This window comes from Ruditapes philippinarum, unplaced genomic scaffold, assembly GCF_026571515.1.
Source record: "Ruditapes philippinarum isolate M1 unplaced genomic scaffold, ASM2657151v2 ctg2672_1_1_1_1, whole genome shotgun sequence".
NCBI classification, from domain to species: Eukaryota; Metazoa; Mollusca; class Bivalvia; order Venerida; family Veneridae; genus Ruditapes; species Ruditapes philippinarum.
Window position 1 is genome coordinate 75,713 of NW_026866234.1, and position 23,833 is coordinate 99,545.

A 23,833-nucleotide genomic window follows, 5' to 3' on the forward strand; every position below is an offset into this window, starting at 1 on the left:
GTAACATTTTAGTTAATTAAACATGTTAAATTTAAATTGTTAGACATTTAATAACAAATAAACTATTATGTCACATTCATACACACAAGCAATTCCAGTACATTTCTTTTCACTAATATCGTGAAGTGATTAACATTGTATTGGTATTGATAAATATTTTTTTAATATTTGAGGACTCTATAAACAATACTCGTAGGAACCTCACATGCGTTACCACAGATCTAGCTTTGATGTAATTTTCATCAGTTGGATACCGACTGTTAGGGTGTTTAACACGCAACTTTTAAAATGCAATTTTTGTTTACTGTTCTAGCGATTCTCGTTTGTTTCGCAACCGTGTTACGGCATGGTGATGCAAAACCCCTATCGAAAGCAGAAAAACAGAGGGAGCTAAGCGTGCTGGATGATTTAATAACGTATTTGTCCAGGAGAGATGATGATGACTTACCATTATTTCAACCACAAGAACAGTCATCAAATAATGATGAGCTTCCACCAACTGAAAATGCTGACGTGTCAAAAACTGAAAATGCTGATCTGTCAAAAACTGAAAATGCTGATCTGCCAAAAACTGAAGATACTGACCGTCCAAAAACTGGAAATGCTGACTTGCCAAAAACTGAAATTGCTGACTTGCCGAAAAGTGACATTGCTGACTTGCCAAAAAATGAACAGAGTGGAGAAAATAAACAGGGAGACGAGATAAGTGACAATCCTCCTCCGGCTGGTGGTAAGGATTCCGAAACTGCAGGAACTGTCGGCTTCGGAGATGAACAAAATAGCGTAAATGAGATCGGTAATATATTTCTCTTTTTTTCAGTTTCAAATTTCCTAAAACAGTCATGCAGCCTCAGATATTAAGAATCTGCGAATTTCAATCATACAGCAGAAATATATTATGTGGCGGCATGGCCGAGTGGTTAACGCGTCGGACTAGTAATCTCATGATCGCTAGCCGTATGGATTCAAACCCCGTCAGGGGCAAGTCGTTGTTTCCTTGAGCAAGAAACTTTACACTCATTGCTCAGTAGTGGATGGTTCCAGGAACGGATTCGAAAGTGTGTCGTATAGCTTCCTACACAATCGAACTAAAATAAATTCTGTATTAACCAAATATATAATAAACAATTTTTGTCAAAGATTCAAAAGAAGTAAATAATGTTTGCACTTCTACTTACAAATCGTGATGTTGGTGTTATCAAACTCAAAAAGCTACTGCATAAATACCAAGATTTTTTATTGTAAAAAATGTTTAAAAACAAGACCGTAATAGAAATATTTGATTTTGATATGTTCAAAATTATATTTTAATTTAACGAAATAAATCAAAATAGAAACCTTAAAGTTTGTGCAATACGGTAAGTTCTGTTCATGACAATTGTAAGGTTAATACATGTATATTATCGTCCAGAGCCCTTAATCCAAAAATGCTTTGTAAAACTTGCATACATATATCATTTTGTTTTATCAGACTATGTAGATTATGATAACACTTGCTTGTCAGTAAAATAAATATTTTCATCAAAATAAACGTAAACATCGAACTGTATGATTTAATAATTGGTTGGGATATCTAATCATTAGTTAGGTTTGAAATGCTTTCAGAATCTGGTAGTAATAATGAAGACAATAAAATCCCATACGACATTGAAGAAAACTTAAGACATGAGTTTGATGGAGTCAGGGAGAATGTCGAAGATCTATTGGAAATCATAAAAGAGGGATTGAGAAATGGTAAACTAAACGAAGCAGGTGATATTGTAGACTTTCTCATAAAATTTCTGGACACTTTAGAAGATTATGATCAAATTGTACAAACAAATGTACAAAAAACCGATAAGGCATTAGATGAAATAGAATCTGAAATGCAAAATGCAGCTGAACATCTTCAGCCAAATAATGATAAGACTCCCGAAATTTCCAGCGAAATAGAGGTACTTGAAGAAAGCCAAACAGACACCAGTTTCGGTGAAGAAGAAACTGAATCAGTAGTGGGAACAGAAGGAGTAGAAGAACAAGCAGCCGATGATGATGTTGAAGATGATAACCAAATAAACCAAATTGCGGATGCTAATGGTGAAGGAAAGCCAGTGGTTGGAGATGACCAAAAACTTTCTGGTGATGATGAAGAAAACACAGGAAGCGGACCGGCTGAAAGGCCAGCCAGTGGTGCTGGTGAGCAAAAGAGTCCACCAATGAGTGATGGCGAAGGCGGAGTAAACCAGTCTGGTGGCACCGGTGCCGGGGACGATGAAGGAGAAGCCAGCACTGCATTCAAGAGAAAGAATGTTCTTCAGAACAAAGAACTTCTACGACTTATCAGAAAACTAAAAGAATTAAAGGTAGGATTATAATTTCAAAATATTCTGGAAATGTAATTTTATTTCTGGATAATACATGTAGCACCTAATAACTAGTAAATGCTTGGAATTTTGTCTTTTGTTCTTTTACAATAATTTTGGTTTTTCGCCGTAATTATAATCTTATATATTTTAACATTCATGTATATACACAATACCGTATTGCAAATTAAATCTATGTTTTGTATTTTACAGGCATAGGACAATCATAAGAGAGCTCAAATTTTGATGAATTATAATATATGTACATGGTCCGGTTTTCAGAGTTTTTACTGTATACTAAGATATAATTTGGTTTGACATTCGTACTATCGGAATCGATCTTCAATGTTTCTAATCAATGGATTACGTTGTAATGGATGTTTGTCAATCTTTCAAATGAAGTAAAAATATATGACTTCTTTTAAATTTAAAACGACTAGATCTCGATGATTGGAATCTCGTTGCAACTTAAAATAAAGATAAACACGTTGTATTGATGTTTTTACTGATTACTAATTTATTTTTGTATTATGTTAGATGCTTATATATTTCTTTTAAACTAAATCAATGCTAAAGTATACGTAAATAATATAAACATTGCGTAAAGAATTTGAACATTCTTTATATCTTTATATCTTATATAGCAATGCTAGTTTTTGAAGATTAAAAACAAACAAATTAAATGCTGCAATGCAATATTCACATTCTTTTTCTTTTATCTCAATCACATTCATCTGCTTAAAAGATCAAATAAAAATTTATTTATATCGGCGTTTGTTTATTTATTTCTTTATTGTTTGTTTGTCTGTTTGTTTGTTGTGTTTGTAGCGATGTTCTTTGTAAATTTTGCCTGAGAGCCAGTCATAATTATAAACCAGTATAAAGCAGTGATTTTTATTATAAGTTGTCCAACATATATACATGTATGTACGAGGGGTGTTCAAATATGAGCAAGGCAGTAATCCCCTTCCGCAGTGAACATGAATGTGTACTTCTTGACCTTTTACCAGCCACGACATTGATGTTATGCCATGCATATCATAATCACATAGTCTCATGATGGTGATTATTTGTGCCAAGTTATATGAAATCTTCCATTAATAAAAAAAATATGGAGAACATACAACCTTGACCTTGGGGGTAGCAACAGGGATGTTGAACTCTGCAGTTTGTGTCATGGTGGTGATCATTTGTGTCAAGTAAGTTTAAAACCTTTGAATTGTCAATAAGTTATAGAGCGGACATGAAAAATAGATGTTTTTTTTACATTGGACCTTTGAGTGTGACCCTGACCTTCAGGGTTGTGACTTGATTATTGTGCTCTCCCGGTGCAATTCTTTTGCATTTACATAAAGTTTTGCCTTTAAGTTTGCTTTTATTCAAACGTGTACTATATAAATTAATGCGCTCTGTATATTAGAAAGGTAACTAAACTTTTTTAATTGTTTGTCCTGACGTTAACCCTTAACATTTCTGGGTTACGAACAGTAAATGCCGTTGTTGTGCCTTAATATCACATAACCCAACTAGAAATATCATGGAAAAGTTTCATTGGCGTTTTCCTTTATATTCCATTTAATAGAACAACTTTAAACAACCATCACAAGTTTCAAGTTTATTCAATAGCTAGGTCTATATGGTCATCGGTTTAAAGGAGCTCTGTAGGAGCACATTTGTCTCTGAGCACATTTGTCTTACGTAAGACCGATGCGGTCGCATTTGTCCCACATGAGACAAATGGGAGCTCAAATGTCTACCCCAAATAACTCATTTGTGTGACAAATGTGCTCCAAACAAGTTTTTTAAGGGACAAGAAAGCACATTTGTCTCATGTGTTTTTAAGGGACAAAAAAGCACATTTGTCTCATGTCAATTTTTTTATGAATTATTTGTCACATATTTCTCCACGGCAGAAATTCTTTTTTCAGAATCGAGGTTCGCCGTTTCACCACATGTGAAGTGTAATAATCAATAGGTTTGCTTATGCTTTCTTTATGAAAACCTAAAGTGAACTATGAATTATAATATCTCTAATTAAAAAAAATGTTTGGCTTAACCTGAAGGCGTACACTGAAACATACTAAATTCCGTTTACGAAGGTACAATGGTGACAGCGCGATACAGGACGGTACGTTGATGAAAACGCGATGGTGCAATGGTGAAAACACAATGGTACGAACGTCAAACAACGATTGTACGATAGTGAAACAACGATTGTACGATGGTATAAACAACAAAGTATCGATGATGATAACGTGATGTTACTATGGTGAAAGACGATGTTACGATGGTGAAAATACAATGGTACGGTATGATGAAACTGCGATGGTATGATGATGAAAACGCGATATTATTTTCTCTATCGTGTCATCGCATCATCGTGATTTCACCATCGTGCCATCGTGTTTTAATCATCGTACCATCTCAGTTTCACTTTTGAACCATTGTGCATAGCTGTTCAGGGAGACAAAAATATTACTTATGTCCAAACGGAACACCGCATCTCGCCGAAATCTCGCGTCTAGCGAAATCTCGCGTCTCGCTACGCATCTCCCTCGTCGAAGCGAGACAAGAAATTGATTTCAGGTCATATACTGCTAAGTAGTATTCCCTTTATAGTCTACATAAAATCACTTAAAGGCCCATTATGATAGAGAAATGCTATTATTTGTATTTTTCAAAAGCTTTTTATTTTTGGTATACTTTTATAGCTCCAAAAAGTTACTCATTAGCTAATTACATGAAGCATTTTTTTCATCTGCTGATTTTTTGCAGTTTGTATTGAAAGTGATTTAGAATTCTGTACTGAAGTCAAAATACTACTTTGTTTACATTTTTCTACTTTCATGCCGCATTATTTTACATTTATTGCGCATTTCTTTGGGTTACAAGCATCTAACTTCCTCAGAAATCATTATTTGAATATTAATAAATTCATACTTTCCCTATCTAAAGAAGTAAAAATTGATTCATTTCTTAATCTCGTGAAAAGGGATACTTTGACATTGCGAGATCTCGTGTTACAAAATCGTGCCTGGCTTCGTGTCTCATCGGAATGTCGCGTCTTGCTCGATTCTGAGTGGCCCGATATTCCATAATTATGGCATAGCCCGGATTATTTCAGGAACTCATGCATGTTTTAAGTGCTTATTCAATGGCGGATCTGAAAGAATGACGATTTTTTAATACATATATTTCTGATGAAAACAAAATAGTGTGTAATGGTCTTCTTATTTTCTGTTATAGATCATTTAAGGACCTCCGTGGCCGAGTGATTTAAAAAAAAACCCACTTGCCCCTTACCACTGTAGACTCTCGACACATACACGGGGCGACGAACTATTCATTCGAGGATCCCGGTCAGGGTCCGAATGCGGAATACATATCCGCATGCACATGCAATTGCTATCGCGTGCGCACGTAATAGTATCGCGTGGCCACGTAAAAGCTATCGTGTGCGCACGTAACAAATAAGAAAATTCTATGTCCCCTTTATGCCATCGTATATACTACCTAGTTTTTACTAAGATTTATGTCATCGTAGATACTACCTAGTTTTTACTAAGAATAATTCTAGTGCCATAAATCATTTATAAAACTTTAAGCATTGAAAAATAAACGTATCACAAATAATAACGATAAGAACAGAATTGCTGCATATGTGTTTAGGTTCTGGATATTGCACTTGTAAAAATTTTCATTGTGACATTTAGAACAGGTATATTCTTTATAATTTAATATATGACTCCTATGCATTTTTGACTGACCGGAAGTGACCACAAAACGGTATTATAAATACAGAATAATGGCTGGTAGCCGGTATACAGATGGGCAAAATCATTACCTTTTAAGAATTTTATGGGAAAATGTGAGACAAATGTGCTTCGAGTGTCCTTTCTATTGTGTGTCGAACACATCTGTCTCATTTCCAATTTGTCGCAAATATGAATGTTTACGAACACATCGGTCACACTTTGTGAGACAAATGTGCTCCGAGACAAATGTGCTCCTACAGAGCTCCACTAAGCTCTAAAGGTCTAAAAACATAAAATTTGAAATTCTAAATAAGATCATGTGCAATACGTAAAATGAAAACATTTGCAAAGGATCATAAACAAATATTCTCAGAATAAAATTTATAATAGATTTTTGGTGCGATTCTTAACCCAATGTGGGTGAAAAGCGTTGCAACGCTTTTAATTTTTAGGTCATTTTGGACAATAAAAATGATCATACCGGGAAAACTGGATGAGGGAATGATCTGAAAATTTGCACACAAGTTATTGGTACAGACCTACATCAAAATGTTTACAAATCTGGAAAAAAATATTTCTAGTCTTGTCATGCCAAAAAATCTCAGTGGATTCCTTTAACATACACATAACTTTATACACAAGGATAACTCATAAAACAATATACATAAGAGTTGGTCGTCAACAAAACTTCTAGACCTGTGGATAAATTTAGACAAACACAGTGTAAAACAGACTAGAAAAAAATCCAGAAATGGAAGATTGAATATAAAGCAACTACTGTATGGCACTTTTGTTTCAATGAAAATCATCATCCAAGAAGTTATCATTACACAAATCACAAAACTGTCAACTATGAGCAATATTAGTAAATCATCCTGTTTCAGTAGCAAGCTTATATAGTAAATACAGTAAATGACTACTACGCTTAAAATGGCATAAATACATGGCGGATATTTTGGTAATAAACTTAAAATAACTTTATATTTCAAAAATTTGTCTTCAATATCCTATAGAATGCACATTTACCAGAGTTGCTTAGCTGCTCATTCCAGTTTTGCATACAGTTATTTTTATTTCCATTCTTAATACTTAATACTATTGGTGACAAAACGGGATACTTTTTAGAAGTATTCGATAAAACCCTACTCTTGTAATGAATTTGTAACCTAAGATATCTGTGGTGACACTTTGACCATTAAGATAATAACGTACTATGTCTGTACATAATATTTCTCTATTTTCTTTTATTTTGGCAGGTAAAAAACTGTAAACTACATTGTACAATTTTTTATAACTAAATCAAGATACAATGCTCTAAGTTCACCAAAACACTCAATGATGAGTATATTTTTAACACAACAATATTTATAGATATTTCAACTGACATTGCTTTATAAACTCCCTAGATTCTACACCATATAATTGGATAGTTCGGTTTTACGGCGCCGCAACACAGTAAAGGCCATATGGCGCCCAAACAGGAAAGATGATTTTGGCTAACCTTGGGTGTTACAACCTTAAAAGCAACATAATGGGCCAAAACCGTCTCACCAGATGCATAGACTCTAGTAATTTGACGTAAGTATTTAACCTTCTATTAAGATTTCCGAAACAGCTTACTGTAGTAACGCCTCTATAATCATATCGCCTTTTGTTGTAAATAGGATAAATAAAACAGTTTAAGACACATGTTGAATAAATATTACATTGAACAACCGGTTTAGAACTTGCATCACAGTATCTTTTAAATGTTTAACATAGTCGTTTGAAATATTATGGAACAGTTGGCAACATCCTTTATATATAGAATAACATTTTGTAATTATTAAGATTCTAAGATTTGCATTCCCAATAGGTTTTTCAAAAAGTTTTCAGTATAAATATTTCTGAATACAGTATTGATTGTTTTACAATCATTCTGAATAACAAAATAGACATACAAGTTAGTGAAAAAACTTTGCTATTAAAACATGTATATCTAAAATAAATGGGGTCAAGATAAAGAACTTGAAAAATTGGCACATTTTAACGTAATTTATCACTTGTTGCGTTTTTCACAATACCTTTATCTACTCCTGTTCTACCAGGAGATTATCGAACGTTTTACAAACAACCCAATATACTTAAAATGAGCCCAGTATGTATAATCAAATCATCTTAGTTACATTTAAAAAGTTTCCTTTGTTTTTAAGTAAAAATAAATTTCACTTATATTTTCATCAAAATAAATGAAATATGTTATTTGTGTATGTTTGTTTATATTGACACCAACTATAATATTATAATTTAGGATATATACCTATATCTCGGCGGTAAGTCGTCCTGGATAACTAACCAGTAATTACCAGCTTTACCGCAGTTGACCAATGTTTCAAAATAAGTGATAAGAGACAAATGATCAATAAATTCAATGATCGAAATCAATAGTCACAGAAATTTCACCTTGTCCGAAGATCGAACCAGCGACCCCTAGACTCAGTTACTGCTTTAGAGTTAGACAGAAGTCAAAGCCTTCAATAAATGTTGGATTGGCTTTGACAAAAGATCTTTTTTCACAATAATTTTTTTAGGTTGCCCTCCTCAAAAATTGTTTAAAGATCCTGTATGTTGTAATTAAGGATGTAACGATTTTATATATATGTATATAATTATTCTTTCTAAAACAATTTCCAAACATCCAAACATCCAAAGATATATTTGTTAAATATGTCCTGCAAATGTTTTTATTCATTATAAGTAATCATTAAAATCTATATATTCATTTCTTACTTAGACTTTATTATATTTATTATATATTTTCTATTTACATGAAGTGTAAATTCGGTAATGTCTTTGCAAATAATGCATTTCTGAGCTTACTATATTGTAAAATCTTCATTTGACTATCAGATTTATGATATGAAACCATAAAAAAATGAGATACAGGATCTTTAAAGAGTTTAGAATTGTTGTTCATGAAACCTCTAACCCCAAACCAATCTCCATCCCGCTAAAAATAAATAGCATTATATCAATAATTTACATAAACAGCAAGATGCAGTACACTGTATCTGACATGTAATTATCAGTTTTTACATTTGCATGTTCGTCTTACGTTGAATCATACAGCGTCCTTTTGCTTATTGTTGCACTGCTATTACTTTGATTAGTAAACAGGGCGGACAAATTATCGGCGACATAACTTCCAGTTGTCATAGAAACGCCTGATCTGAGGTGACTTTCGTTTCGGACGTTTCCTTCAAATGTATTTTCGGATGGTTCACGTACATTAGTATTCACTTTCGCCTTTTCCGTCTCATAATATTTCCTAACTTCCTCCACACAATCCATGCGATCAATTTCTCTAAATAAAGACAGAACTTCTGAGTACGATTTGCCCTGATTCTCTAAAACATTAAGTAGCACAGAAGTGGGATGTTCAAGCGTTTGAAGTTTAGGTATACATGTATCCATGCCTAACTTTGAAGCTAAATCTTTCCAGTCCTGCCCAAACGGACATTTAGGTGGATCCAAGAGTAACACCAAGCGATTCCTTAAAGTATGTGGAAACAGACGCGGCTCAGTTACTTCCGATATCATCCTACTACGATAATCTGACCCTGACCAAGAAGAAAATTTATTATTTATAACAAACTTGAGGTTATTGGAATCCATTACAGCATTTCTATTTAAACTCTGTTCAGACACATTTGACGGCGAATTTCTTCCAGTCAAAGCTAGTTGCCTGCCCGTGACTGTTCTATTTTGGATAGTCTTATCAAACCTACTCGTTTCACAATTATTGTCTTTAATATTGTTTATTTGAATTTGTATATGGTGATTGCATCGGATTTCTTTCCCTGAGAACGGTGTGTTATCATCTTCAAATAATTGAATAAATATTTTCTCGCCGTTTTCTGTGAGGGTTTGCTGAAATGTAAATACATGTAAACTCATTTCTATAGCTAGTGATGTTGGTGTTGCTATTTGATTTGCTGACCGCCGAAAGCAAACAGATACGTATGGACATTGGCCATGCCAAATTTTGATGAAGGAAATTTTCTCACTTGTTTCAGGGTCTACCAATTCCCAACCATCCGACATATACCTGAAACAGAAAATTTATACCAAAAATGAAGAAAAAAGGGAATTAAGGGACTCTAAATACATATTTTATATTATTCCATATTTATGTTGATTTTTATACTGATTAATGACATTTAGTTTTGGACAAAGGACATGCAAATACATTTTCATAATATCATCTTGAAGTCTATAATAGTGCATATGTGATACTTATACATTTTACATTGAAATATTGTTGAAGTATATAGGAAGTGGTGCCACGAAATAAAATAAAAAATAACAATGCCAAGAGGAGTGTTTTATTTTTCAGCAAAAATGTTGACCTACTTTGTTTCAGTAAACATGTCGTGTTCATTTCCATCGAAGAGAAACACTTTTTCCGGACATATAAGTTTCCCGCCAAATTTAGCTTCGTTTTGGATCGCCCATTGCAAAGCACAGTTTGTCTTATTCAAAAAGTACAACCGAACCTAGAAGATAAAGAATTGTTTAAAGTATGAACATAAGTTAAATTGTTTTCAGTTTTAAAAGCAGCATGTTTAGTCATAACTTGTGAAAACATTCCACATTTGATAATTTACAAGTTACGGATAAGAAAGAAAATAATACGGATAATTATATCTTCAGATGTTTCAAAACATTTAACCCCAGACAGCGTGGTCCATATCCAGATAACAAGATCTTTTACAAAGGCATTTTAACGAAACTATGTTTGTTGATCTATTGTTGACAAGCTATATACATTTGAATAGATAGTTAAATTTGTAGTCACTATACTCATAAAATAAAAGTATTTATACTCGTATTACAACAACACTCAGATAAGAATGTCCCAAAGTTGGTTCATATCAATACTCGATGGCCATCATCAAACATGTCATTGATTTCGCAGGTGGCCTATTCCATAAAAAACTGAGAAACTTACCTGTATTAATTTAGTACTTCATCTTTAATCTTTGAGATCAGTAAGACGGCAAAAATACCTGATGTAATTACGATATGTTCATAATAAATGTTGTAAATACCTGATGATGATTTATCTCGTTTCGTAGCGGACAGGCAAACACCGCAATCTGTAGCCATTTTTTACCGATCATATTTTCTACTGGTGTCTGTATACACGTATACAGGGTAAATGTTTCTATGTTCAACTGGCATTCGTCTGGAGTAAGGTAACATATCCCTGAGTTATCGCCCTGGTTGCAAACCTCTTTCCATGTTTTCTGATGAGTAAGTTCAGTTTCACTACGCATGACACGAATTTGGTTTCGATTATAGGCACAATGGCGGAATATTAATGTGCAGGGTTTCTCAAGTTTTAATCCATGAGGACCAACGTAGACTACAGGACTTACAAGGCTTTGTTCTTTCTTCATTTCAGGATTATCGGAAAGGTCCCAATTAAGCACAAGTACCACTAATTTAGTATCGCCACGTTTCACTGCACCTTCTGGAATATGTAACGATATGCCCATGTTATCTAAATAAAGAACACCACCTTTGTGCCCAATGCTGCGCGCTATGCTTACTAACAATTTTCCACACACTGTTTGTGTGAAACTTCTTTCTGTCTCCGTATACAAATCTCTCAATGGATCATCTGTAATAGATTCATTGTCCGAGTTTATCAGCGACTCCGAATAAGCAGGATTAACTACAGGCATTGATCTGAATAAATACTGATTTTGTCTCTGAGCACCAGAAAGACCAGAGTTATTATATGTAAAGTCTCCGTCATTTTGTGTTTCATTTTGTGCAGCTGTGGGTATCACATTGCGCGGAATGTAATTATCATGATCATATGCTGGAGGGGAGTGAACTCCACACTGAATTCCATGAGTCGTAATAAAACCGTTAGTATACGGTTGTCTACCCTGAGTGTAACCATTACGACGGTCGCAACATTCATTCCTATTGTTTCTTTTTCTACATTTCTTATACAAAAACAGTAACACAATGACTAGCAGAAGTGTTACGACTACAGCTGTTACTAAAACTAGTATATGTTCAGATGACCAATTACGTCCTTCATTATACTCTTTATTATTTGACCTATTTAAGTTGTCTTCCAATCCTCTATGTTTCTCTGTGGACATCCTTTTGAGAAAAAGCTATCTGCATCAAAACTAGACAAACTATTCAATGCAAATCCTCTTGTTATATAATTCTCACGTCATTGTTTTTTTTTCCTTTTCAATATCTTTGCTACTCGGCACAACATGTATCATTATTTATACATCTCTATGAAAACATCTCTTTCAGGTTGACACTAGTGATGGCGAATGGTGTCGGTTCAATTTTGGTACTGGTTAAAATAAATTTTGAAGCTGAAAATATATACAAAATGAGATAACAGTTTCAAATTTATATCAAATGATTCATTGGGAGGTAGGTCGTGTCAGGCACTAGTGTACATGCTTTAACCGGATATAATATATTTGTTGATATGAATTGTAAATAAAGAAACTTGATTTTGAAATTTGAGAGATACCATTAAACCCAGATAGATAGATAAATAAATAATTTAATTAACTAATAGATTAAAAAATCTTCTTCTATTCACTTTTATGTACATGCATTAAAATATCGTCAAAATAAATTACTGTGATGACGATTTAAGCATTAAATGTAATCAAAAACGATTTGCGATCAGTAATAAAATCTGGAACAGGGAATATCTTTTAAGAACAATGGCAAACAAAGTTTTATAGTGAAAAATGCAGACTCAGGTCTCTTTTTCGTGAGGATTTATCTACAAAGAAGTACATGTCCTATGAAAAAATACCTAAATATTTTGTTAGCTGATCTAAAAATCAACATGATTTAAATCTCTAATTTTTCACCAAGTGAGGTAAATCTTTTGGTCTGAATAAGTTGTGTTTAGGTTGACACACATCAACAAGATTGATGACGTATGTCATCAGGTAAAAGGAAGTAAAAATCGAGTTTTTGAACTCTGGCCCGATTACAACCCCGATTGTAAATATTGACCTAAGATAGAGCCTTATTCACGTTATCAAGTAGATAAAACCACATAATGGCAAAAAATAACTAAAATCATGAACTTGAACATATTTGTGAATAAGTCTTTACCACGTGATCACTTGACGCTCCGTACTTCTGTGTTGGTATATTTTTCAGGTCCTTCGGGATAATTGATTCCAGCATTTTTTAAGTGTTGAAAAAATGAGTATCGCTCAAGTCGGTGAGGGTGATGCATTTTTTTTTCATTATCCCTCATGTACACACTAAATCAAAACCGAGTCTGCAATTTTCTCGGGTACTGGTATTTAGTACTGCTTCGTTCATTTAACTGATTTACTAATGCTCAACTGACTGTTTAAATGCCATTATGTCTCAGATTTTTATTTCTCAAAAGCATTTTAATTTTGGTGTACTTTATAGTATCCAAAAAGTTATTCATTGACAATCATCTGACCCATCTTTCATTTGTTTTCTTTTGGGCAATAAGAACAATTTATAGTGAATAAGTATTTTGTATGGAAGTCAAAATACTACATGTGTACTTTGTTCACATTTTCCTACTTTGTGACAAATTATTTCACATTTATCGATTCTTTCTTCAGGTATCAAGCATCTAACATTCTCTAAAAACTATTATTTAAACATTATAAAATTCATGTTTGCCCTTTTTGAAGACCTTTTTGAAGTTTCTGGGGCATAATGTGCTTTTAAGTGAAAATGATTACCTTGTATTTCATACACAGATTTTACTTTTGATTGGCATTAAAGAAATAGATTCATAGCGATTTATACTGGTACAATAGGATAGATCCCACCCTGTGCATTATTTCATAAGAAAGCAGACATCTATGTATAAACATTGTGCAATTATAAGTGATAAGTAACATAAATTACGTAAGAGAAATTCAAGTCATTTTAAAGCGTTAAAAGATTTGAAAAGGTAAAGTATCAAAGAAGATCAGTGAAGCATGCATGTGTTGAATTGATAATAATGATACTAGCTTCTTGTATAATATCTTAAGGGATTTGGATTGTGGTTAATTATATTAAAGATACTGGATATTTAAATATGATCATGTAATTTTTATGTTCTTGATAAAATGTTTTAACTACTTTTCATTAACGTGCACTTGCACATATTAGTGTTATTTAGTTTATTATTGTTCTAACTTGAGTGAACAATCTAGGTTGTATGTACAAATAAAAATATGTGTATATATACACCTGTGATGCATGTATGTATATATATATAGTGTACATTGATGAGACAATGCATAATTGTACATTGATTAGAAATGAATGAATGAATGAATGAATGAATGAATGAATGAATGAATGAATGAATGAGTGAATGAGTGAGTGAGTGAGTGAGTGAGTCAGTCAGTCAGTCAGTCAGTCAGTCAGTCAGTCAGTCAGTCAGTCAGTCAATGAATGAATGAATGAATGAATGAATGATTGAACGATTTTTCGGGTATATTGTTTAAAACACAATTAAAATGCCTTTAGTCCAATTAAATTGGTAGACGTTGAATAATGAAAAATACAAACGATTGTAAACGAAAGATAATTAAAATTACAAATTAGAATACTTTATTCTTTTTTATTACCTTACATTGTACGATTTTCAAATTGACGAACATACATGTTCATGCTACCATTTTTATTCGTTTTCTATACAAGTATAGGCAAAATGAAAATTGTTAGCTTTTTTTGGAATAGAGAAAAAAGAATCAATAAAGAACTCCTAAAACGGCAAAATTGAAAATGTTGCTGGCTCGGTTTGATTAAGCCTATTCATGGACAGGAAAGTGCAAGCTATCCCTAGTACCTAGAATACACTCATGATAATATTTATGTATTTCAAATAAAAAAGAAATGCTTTCAGAAAGTATATTCTTTACATAAAATAATAAAATTTTGTTATCATTTCTATAATACTAAAATCTTATGTATAAAAACAGAAGCTATATTGAAGTTTCTTGTTTTACTTTAGATCTCTTGTTCAATATCGCTATACTATGTGATCAGATTTTTTGAAGAACATAATTTCAAGTTACCACAATTTGTGTTGAGCGGAGGTATTTTCCTTAAAAAACTCCTTAAAAACATATTATTTTTGTGGAAGGTGAGAACGTGCAATGTCCTGGATTTAAAAGAAAAAACTCTATTTATTCATGTGACTCATGTCTCAAATTACAAATGAAATGAAATCAAAATATTGTTTAAAATATCTTCTCTTAAATGCACGTGATTTCAGCATGAAGCCGTGAAAAATACTGAAGAGTGAGTGGTAAAAGGTCGTAACGAACATTTTTGCCGAAAATCAGATTTAATTTAAAACAGTTCGTTGATACACATAGCAATGTGCATATTCTGTAAAAATATCTTGGCTATATTCCATTTATTGACTTGAAATCAAAGGCCATAACAACTATTTTAAAATTTTAATGAGCGGTAAAGGGTCTTAAGTGAAACTAAATTAACGGTAAAAGGGCAGATTTGACAAATATGCCCATTTCATTCTCAACTTTTTTTGCAAAACGTATGCGAAAACTGACGTATAAGGTAGTATTTGCCAATTACGCCTTTTTCCTTCCAAGCAAAACACTCAATGTGAAACTAATGCCCCCTTTATCTGAACAAATTAGCAGTTTTATAGATTATAGAACATATCATTTCAATACAGCAGAATTGTTTGTGATAACATAAGAATTTCACTAATATCATAAATTTTCCACGTTCATTTGTTTATGTTTACAAGAAGGAATCATGGATGAAAAAAAATCAGGTTTGTACAATTTCAATAATTCTTTGCAAAATATTTGATCGTTGTTTTATATGCGTTGTTGTATCGAAAAGCGACCCGGTTAGAAGCACTAAAAGTAAAAGAAAGGTATCGTTGAAATACAGTTTTTTTCAAAAGAGAAGAAAGCATCCGTGTTTGCTTAAAACTCTCGATATTGGTGAGAAGCTAATACGGTACACTCTTAAAAGAAAAACAAATGGTACATTTCAAGGAACAGATTTGAGGGGTAGGCACACACCCAGTACAAAAATCAATGATACAAGAGTGAAATTCGTGTACGAACATATAAATTTTTTTTCTACTATGGAATCTCACTACGCTAGAAAAAGTTCTAAGAAACAATATGTAGCCGATGATTTGAGCATAAAGCGTAAGTGGCAACTCTACAAGGATTGGTGTAGTTCAAAAGGATATGTCCCGGTAAAAGAACCGAAATATAAAAAGATATTATGTGAGAATTTCTTTGCACGAAAGACATTATTTCCGAAGAGTTCCACTCATATTTTGCTAGCTTACCAACAAACAAAAGCAACAAAGACTTCCTTTCTGAAAATTCAGAGTATGAAGATGAAGAATATTAGAATTGGTGAACAATTTACAATAACTGCTAACATTGTTACAGACGAATTAAAAAGTATGTGTTTTATACATATATAGAAATTTAAGTGAAAAAAATCTCTGATTGATTTTATGTTTAAAATTTGGGATGTATTAGGATGGCATCTTAAAACAGACAATCGTTATTATGTGACGATATGATGGCGGAACTGTAAAAGTTTTATTTTTGTTACTCTTGAAAACTTGTATTTATCATTTAATACTTGAACACTTTCAAACGGTTATATAATTTTATTCCATCGCTTTACAGGACTGTTAATGCCATTTTAGTAATTGTGACCCATTATTCTCAATACATATATGAAGAACAGTTATATTCAATGTACATTGTATTTCAAAAGGAATAATTGTTTTCAATTTTATTGTGAATGTGCACGATTTCAGATAAAAGTAAGTGGTAAAAGGTCAGATGTGTCATATGTCACCCTAAGTATGTGTAAGTTTTGTGTATTTGTTAAGAATGAAAGGGTAGTATTTGTCAAATACTACCTTATATGAATGAACAGTTATTCTATTAACTTGAAATCCCTTGGCGGCAGAAGGTCATATTTGCCATATGCAACCTTTTCATTCTAATGTCTTTAGCAAAACGTAGTAGGAGAAAAAGGGCGTATGTACAGTAGTGATGATATTGATTGATTGATTGATTGATTGATTAGATATTTTGTATGTTTGTATATAAGAATATAAAGATGATATAATAACATCTAACATAAGAATAATTGGTTTTCTCTGAATTCAAGTTTTGATTTTTTAGACAGGTATAAACCTTTAAATTCTGTTCCTGAAAATTATGAAAAATTCACTTACGACCTTTTACTTCTTAGGTGGCGATATTTGAGCCGCGTCACGACAAAACCAATATAATGGGTTTGCGACCAGCATGGATCCAGACCAGCCTGCGCATCCGCACAGTCTGATCAGGGTCCATGCTGTTCGCTTACCAACCCTATTACAAGTAGAGAAACTGATAGCGAACAGCATGGATCCTGATCAGACTGCTTTTATATTTTGGCATAAAAAAAGAGGTAATAAAAACGATAGCAATATTGCAATTGTTACTGCTTGAATATTTTGGCATAAAAAAGAGGTAATAAAAACGATAGCAATATTGCAATTGTTACTGCTTTAATACTGATGAAAAAAAACGAAAGACACAGTTTGTAAATATTTATTACAATAAAATATGAAAAAGGTATTTCCATCCTATTCGACGCGCCGAGATTAGCTCTATATTTATAATTCCCTCGCTAAGTCGCGGTGGTGCTTGGGATAATCACTCGATACTGTAAATGGCAGCCATTTTACGATACGAAAATGCCTGGCCCACCTCGGACAGTTTATCCTGCCGAAAAGATATGAAAAAATACTTGCAATTCAAAGTTTGTTTGCTACATAAAGATTATCGATTTACTCTTTTTCTCTGCCTGATTGTAATAATATTGATGTGTTTTCATTGGCTTAAACCATCACGTTATCAATACACATGTAGGTGTAAACTAATTTCGTGTTCATTAAAATTATTCCGTTAATAGACAAATAACAATCTTATTTACAAATGGATTGATAAAACAACAATCCCAGAAGCATTTAAGATAATAACAATCATTGGAAAAAAATAAATGCATATAAATTGTTAATTTGTGTATATCAACTCACCCGCTAAACAAAACATAATAGACTCAACCAAACAAGCGTCTGCTTCTTAATCTAATTATGTAGTTGCATGACCATGATTAGCAATAGCAAACCAAATTTAAGAGCTAAAGCTATTGTAAAAATCAAAGCACAGAAGGCGCTGAATTTGTTTGGGTCTCAGAATGTCAGAAATGTGAAGGTTGTGAGATTATAAAACAATTTGTTTTTGTATAGTGCCACCAATGCTTTCCAGTGTTTTAACGGAAGTAAATTGACTATAAGGCTTATTGCAACACTGATATTCAATTCAATGTTTATTTGACTTAAACAATTTTTACAAAAATGAGTTGCCTTAACTGGGATTTGAACTCCAGACCAGCGTGCGTGCAAACCCCTCGGCCACGGTGAAGTTATATGTTTACGGCATGAAGAAAAACTATATTATTCTAAATTAGGGTTTGTAACTCTTATTATTTCGACGCTTAACCTGTTGTTTAACACAGATGTAAATAATAATGGAGCTTACTATAAGCATGTATATCTATAAAGAATAAAGCAATATTAGAAATCTTCGACCATTCGTGAACTAAAATGCTTGAAAATTAATGCGCCTGTCATTTGACAATCTTTACGCAGTGATCTCCCCTAAATTTTTCGGGGTTAGTGTACATATAAAGGGAAGTAACCGCTTCAAAAAAGCGGACTACTTTCGGCATTTGCAATTAACAGCATCAGGGTCTGAAATTTCGCTACCATTATTTGTTTGGTCTGACGACCAAAACAAATAATTATACTATGACCATAGCAGATTTCGTACAGAAAACGATAGCAATATTGCAATTGTTACTGCTGTAAGATTTTAGCATAATCAGGTTATAACCCTGTTACTGTAAGAATATTAAAGCTGTACGTACTCGCAGGAATACAAGTTTACAGAAAACCCGTCAGATTGGCGCATCCAAAAATGTTGCCTAAATACCTATCTTTTTTATTCAGGAACACGTGTTTTGTATAACTTTCCTTATAAAAAAATCCAGATGTCAAATAAGGTCAACAGATAACGCAATCCCAGATATCAAACTCGCAGTAAGTTTAATTTCTAAGTGCCTTTTTCAGAAAATTAAGCAGATAAGTTACATAATTTAACATTATTTAAGATAACCTCTTTAAATTTATTCTCAATATGTATATAACAAAAGCAATATTGTTAGTAAACAATAGTTGTTCAAAATGTTGTTTTCTAAATATGACTGCTAAAACGACTACAAAAAGGAAGATGTCCGCCGTTTGTTTCTAAGTATTTTGCCCTATTTCTACGTCGGTGAGTGGAACGCAAAAGCGTGTCAACCAATGAAATGTTGAGAGATTTATTTGCCTAATTAAAATAAACAGTATGAAATAAGTGTTTTGTTTTATTTTGTCCACAAAAATGCAGTTCATTCAGTTGATTATATACAAGTGTGTAAATAAAGATGATTTATTTTGTTACATTGAAGAGACCCCCTATAATGATATCTTACTTATCTCACGTGAATTTATGAATTTATTTAACTTATAAGCAGTGCATATACAAAAGCTGAATACACAGATTATATAAACGGTCACAACTCTATCAGAGCTGAGTAATTTGTTAAAGGCACACTATGCGTCAGAAACGACATTGTTTTTCATAACATTTAAATGATAGTGCAGTTTAATCACCTGAAAAAAATAGCGATGAATACGAAATTATTTGTCACAAAAGGAGCAAGATGTAAATAAAGAGTATTTTGACCAGAAAACAATTTAATCCATTGTAACTACTTCAAAGCACACAGTAAAAGTGTCAATTGTAGAACTTTTGAATAATGACCAGAACTAAAGCTTAGAATAAAATAAGATGTAGGGCTTAATGGGCCTTTAAAAGTATTATAAGTGGATTCTTAGTCACACCTGCACTTTAATTATATACTATATGGCGACTGCCAAGTTTTCTAGCGGAAGAGGACCTACGGTGTCCTTCTCGTGTCTTATATCAGACATTTGACAAGTAAAACAATACAGCGTTCAATATATGTAGATATCATTAGAATATCATAATCATAAACATTCTCTTTCTTTCAACTCTGTTTAAAAAATTATAATAAAATTGAAACCAAATGTTTTTAATGTTATATACTATTATCAATCAATCAATTAATCAATCAATCCATCAATCCATTTATCAAGTACGTGTATGTTAATGTTGGGAAAAAAAATCACAGACATGTTTACAAATCAATTCTACAAATAAAAAAATGGTCTTGAATTTTTTAACAAGCATAAAATTTCATCAAATTCACATTAAAGGGTATAAAGCTATATTTGTTGAAACATTTTTTATAAAACTTATAGACGGTAAAATTTTGTTATTTCCACAATCGTTTGGTCAATTATGTAACATATATAATGTTTGTAATGTTTCTGCTAATTATTAAACATGAAACATTGAACATGAATACTGTAAAGGGTACGTCGGAACAAAATATTTTGCTGCTATTTAAATAAGGGTAGCGATGATTTCGTAGATGTGCCATTCGCTCATAATGATATCCATGTACAAGTATACGAAAAATACAAAAGTATCACTCTAAAAGTATATTAGAAGTATTATTTTTTAAAAATTCAAACAACAATTTTACAAACAACAGGCAAATAGCTTTATACACTTCAACGACAATAATATATACCTGTCTACAATTAATAATTATACATGTATAATTTAAGAATTTTACGTAAAAGTAGCGCTTACATTTGACAGTGTTATATCCTGCATTTACAGTTTTAAACATTAATTTCTTCCTAGTTTTATACAAACGGTATCTTATCAGGTTGGTACCCAAATATCAAATCTTTATTGTACCCGGCCCAAGTATACATAGGGTACATAGTATTGTACGACGTATAGTTCATCTCCAATAACAACACAGTGGATATAACGCTTTGAAATTGAGTTTAAGTTGAAGCATGTTATTTTCACACTAAGCGTGTTCTTCACGGTACCTCATTGTAATATACATGAAAAAGACCGAAGATTTCCTACAAACAAATGCTAGCTTAACACTTTGCGCTTCTTCAGATCCAAAATACTTTAAGAAAATCAAACTTGAAAAAAAAATGTACTAAGAATTTCAGACAAGTAAAGATATTAAAAATTGGCATGCTTTACGCTAATTATCACCATAAGGGCTATTTTTGCATACATGTATATTGACATCTTTTTGGATATTTACGTGGTTTGTGTCATTTGTAATGTGCACATCACTTTCTTTGTTCACGTCACAGTATTTACTAAACTTTTCATGAAATTGAGCATGAATCTTAATCTTGCCTGTAATGAAATCAATCTGGTCTTACATGCATGTGAGACAGTATAAATTTGGGTAAAACCAACATATAGTGCGTTTGCTTACCAACTCTTTTACAAGTAGAGAAACTGATAGCGAACAGCATGGATCCTGATCAGACTGCGCGGATGCGCAGGCTGGTCTGGATTCATACTGGTCGCAAACACACTATGTTGGTTTTGTCGTGACGCGGCTCATTTAGTTGTTTCCTATACGGTATCAAGCTTTTCGCGAGATTACTATTTCTACATGTTGTTGGTCTTACGTGCATGTGAGACAGTATAAATTTAGTTATTTCCTATGAAATATCAAGCTGGTCGTATGTTCGTGAGAAACAGTATAAATATAATTATTATTCTTTGAGATACGTATCTACATGTAGTTGGCCTTACGTGCACATGAGACAATATAAATTTTTGTCTTGTTCTGTATTAATATAGCTGTTCTTTATTACACGTGATATTTTTTGTTCATTTTATAATTTTGTAAGAAGTGCAAATAAAGAAAAACTCTATAAATTTCGCATATCAATAATTAACGGTTAGAGTTAATATAGTGTTATACTTTACTCTTACGACACAAACTTTACTATGTCCTATTTCAACAGAGATAAGTAGTCCGGGTACCAATCGCTTGCTTTATTTATTTTTAAATCAGTATATATAGAAAAGTTCATCACGTTAGACATTCCTATTCGGGAAGTAAAATTCACACCTGAAATCTTATTGGGCGAACAAGTTTATAATGTTATCTTTTTCTTGGATTAAGGTATCAACAACACGAACATATATTATTTGGCTGCAATCTGATTAACTTTAATCTTGTCTAAGTGTGTGTGTTCTTTTCTGAAACAAACATTTATTAACGCCCATTACATTAAAATTATTATAATTATTAATAAAAACTCTATTCAAGATTTTTTTGTAATATTAAGCTGATACGATGATGTGATAAAGGTGATCATATAAGTGTGTGTGCGCGCGCGTGTGTGTGTGTCTGTCTGTCAGTATGTCTGTACAACGTGACTAATTAGGGAGGCCTAGGGTGCATAAGAGGCTATTTTGTTTGGGATGCCTTGGAAAGAGAGTCGTCTAACCACCACAAAGCGAAGAAATAGAACGATATGTAAGACGAAAGAAAGGGACACAGGCTGCTGTTTATTTGTTCGTTTGTTTGTTTATTTATTTGTGGTTTTACGTCACACCGACACAGTATATGTCATATGGCATCGTTCCAGCTTTACTTGTGGAGGAAGACCTCAGATGCCCTTCCATGCATTAATTCAAGCACAAATGGTCACATAAGTAGAACCACCAACGTTCCGTAAGCTAGCTAGATAGCTTCCTCTTATGAGAGAATCCAAATTTTCGCCGGGTTTCGTACCCACAGCGGTGAAGGGCACGTGGTTTGAAGTCAACTACCTTAACCACTCGACGCTCGGACGCTCTACACAGGACTTTGTGTTGATTGGTGTTTAGCTGAAGCATAGTACGTACACATTTTTCTTTTGTGTGAATGCACTGCATTTTCAGCAGGTGGATATTACGGAATGCCGTTAGGGCCATCGCCTATGAATGTGTTGATCTAAAACGCAATAGTCGATAGTACGATGGTGAAAACGCGAAATCACGAAACTACGATGGTGAAAACGCGAAAGCACGATGATGAAAACGCGATAGTACGATGATGAAATCGCGACAGTACGATACTGCGATGATGAAAACGCGATAAACTATCGTGTTTTCAACATCGTACTGTCGCGTTTTCATTATCGTAGTTTCGTGATTTCGCGTTTTCATCATCGTACTGTCGAGTATCGCGTTTCAGATCAAACCATTCATAGGCGATGGCCCTTACGGCATTCCGGAATGCCGTTAGGGCCATCGCCTATAAATGTGTTAATCTGAAACGCGATAGTCGATAGTACGATGGTGAAAACACGAAATCACGAAACTACGATGGTGAAAACGCGATAGTACGATGATGAAAACGCGATAGTACGATGATGAAATCACGACAGTACGATGGTGAAAACGCGATAGTACGATGGTGAAAACACGACAGTACGATGATGAAAACGCGATAGTACGATGATGAAAACGCGATAGTACGATGATGAAATCACGACAGTACGATGGTGAAAACGCGATAGTACGATGATGAAAACACGACAGTACGATGATGAAAACGCGATAGTACGATGGTGAAAACGCGATAGTACGATGGTGAAAACGCGATAGTACGATGATGAAAACACGA

At 33.1% G+C, this 23,833-nt stretch overlaps 2 protein-coding genes across 2 annotated transcripts; one reads left to right on the forward strand and one right to left on the reverse strand.

The window, feature by feature from the left end:
* Positions 1-228: 228 nt before the first annotated feature.
* On the forward strand, positions 229-3,109 carry LOC132731872 (retinitis pigmentosa 1-like 1 protein). Its single transcript, XM_060718171.1, has 3 exons — positions 229-796; positions 1,606-2,342; positions 2,556-3,109. The coding sequence occupies exons 1-3, from the start codon at positions 289-291 to the stop codon at positions 2,559-2,561; spliced, it is 1,251 nt and encodes a 416-aa protein (XP_060574154.1). The 5' UTR covers positions 229-288; the 3' UTR covers positions 2,562-3,109.
* Positions 3,110-8,600: 5,491 nt separating this feature from the next.
* Positions 8,601-21,068, reverse strand: LOC132731871 (netrin receptor UNC5B-a-like). Its single transcript, XM_060718170.1, has 4 exons — positions 20,980-21,068; positions 11,188-12,489; positions 10,490-10,632; positions 8,601-10,184 (listed from the first exon to the last, which is right to left on the reverse strand). Exons 2-4 carry the CDS (start codon positions 12,256-12,258, stop codon positions 9,188-9,190), a joined length of 2,211 nt encoding a protein of 736 aa, XP_060574153.1. The 5' UTR covers positions 12,259-12,489; positions 20,980-21,068; the 3' UTR covers positions 8,601-9,187.
* Between the last annotated feature and the right edge of the window lie 2,765 nt (positions 21,069-23,833).

What these genes read in the sequence shown, in the direction of transcription:
- LOC132731871 (XM_060718170.1), bottom strand. Translation starts at nt 12,258, where the DNA reads ATGTCCACAGAGAAACATAGAGGATTGGAAGACAACTTAAATAGGTCA. An exon ending in ACGAGATAAATCATCATCAG is followed by an intron (nt 10,633 to 11,187) that starts GTATTTACAACA and finishes TTTATCTTCTAG; the next exon opens with GTTCGGTTGTACTTTTTGAA. An exon ending in GACATGTTTACTGAAACAAA is followed by an intron (nt 10,185 to 10,489) that starts GTAGGTCAACAT and finishes TTTCTGTTTCAG; the next exon opens with GTATATGTCGGATGGTTGGG.
- LOC132731872 (XM_060718171.1), top strand. Translation starts at nt 289, where the DNA reads ATGCAATTTTTGTTTACTGTTCTAGCGATTCTCGTTTGTTTCGCAACC. An exon ending in AAATAGCGTAAATGAGATCG is followed by an intron (nt 797 to 1,605) that starts GTAATATATTTC and finishes AAATGCTTTCAG; the next exon opens with AATCTGGTAGTAATAATGAA.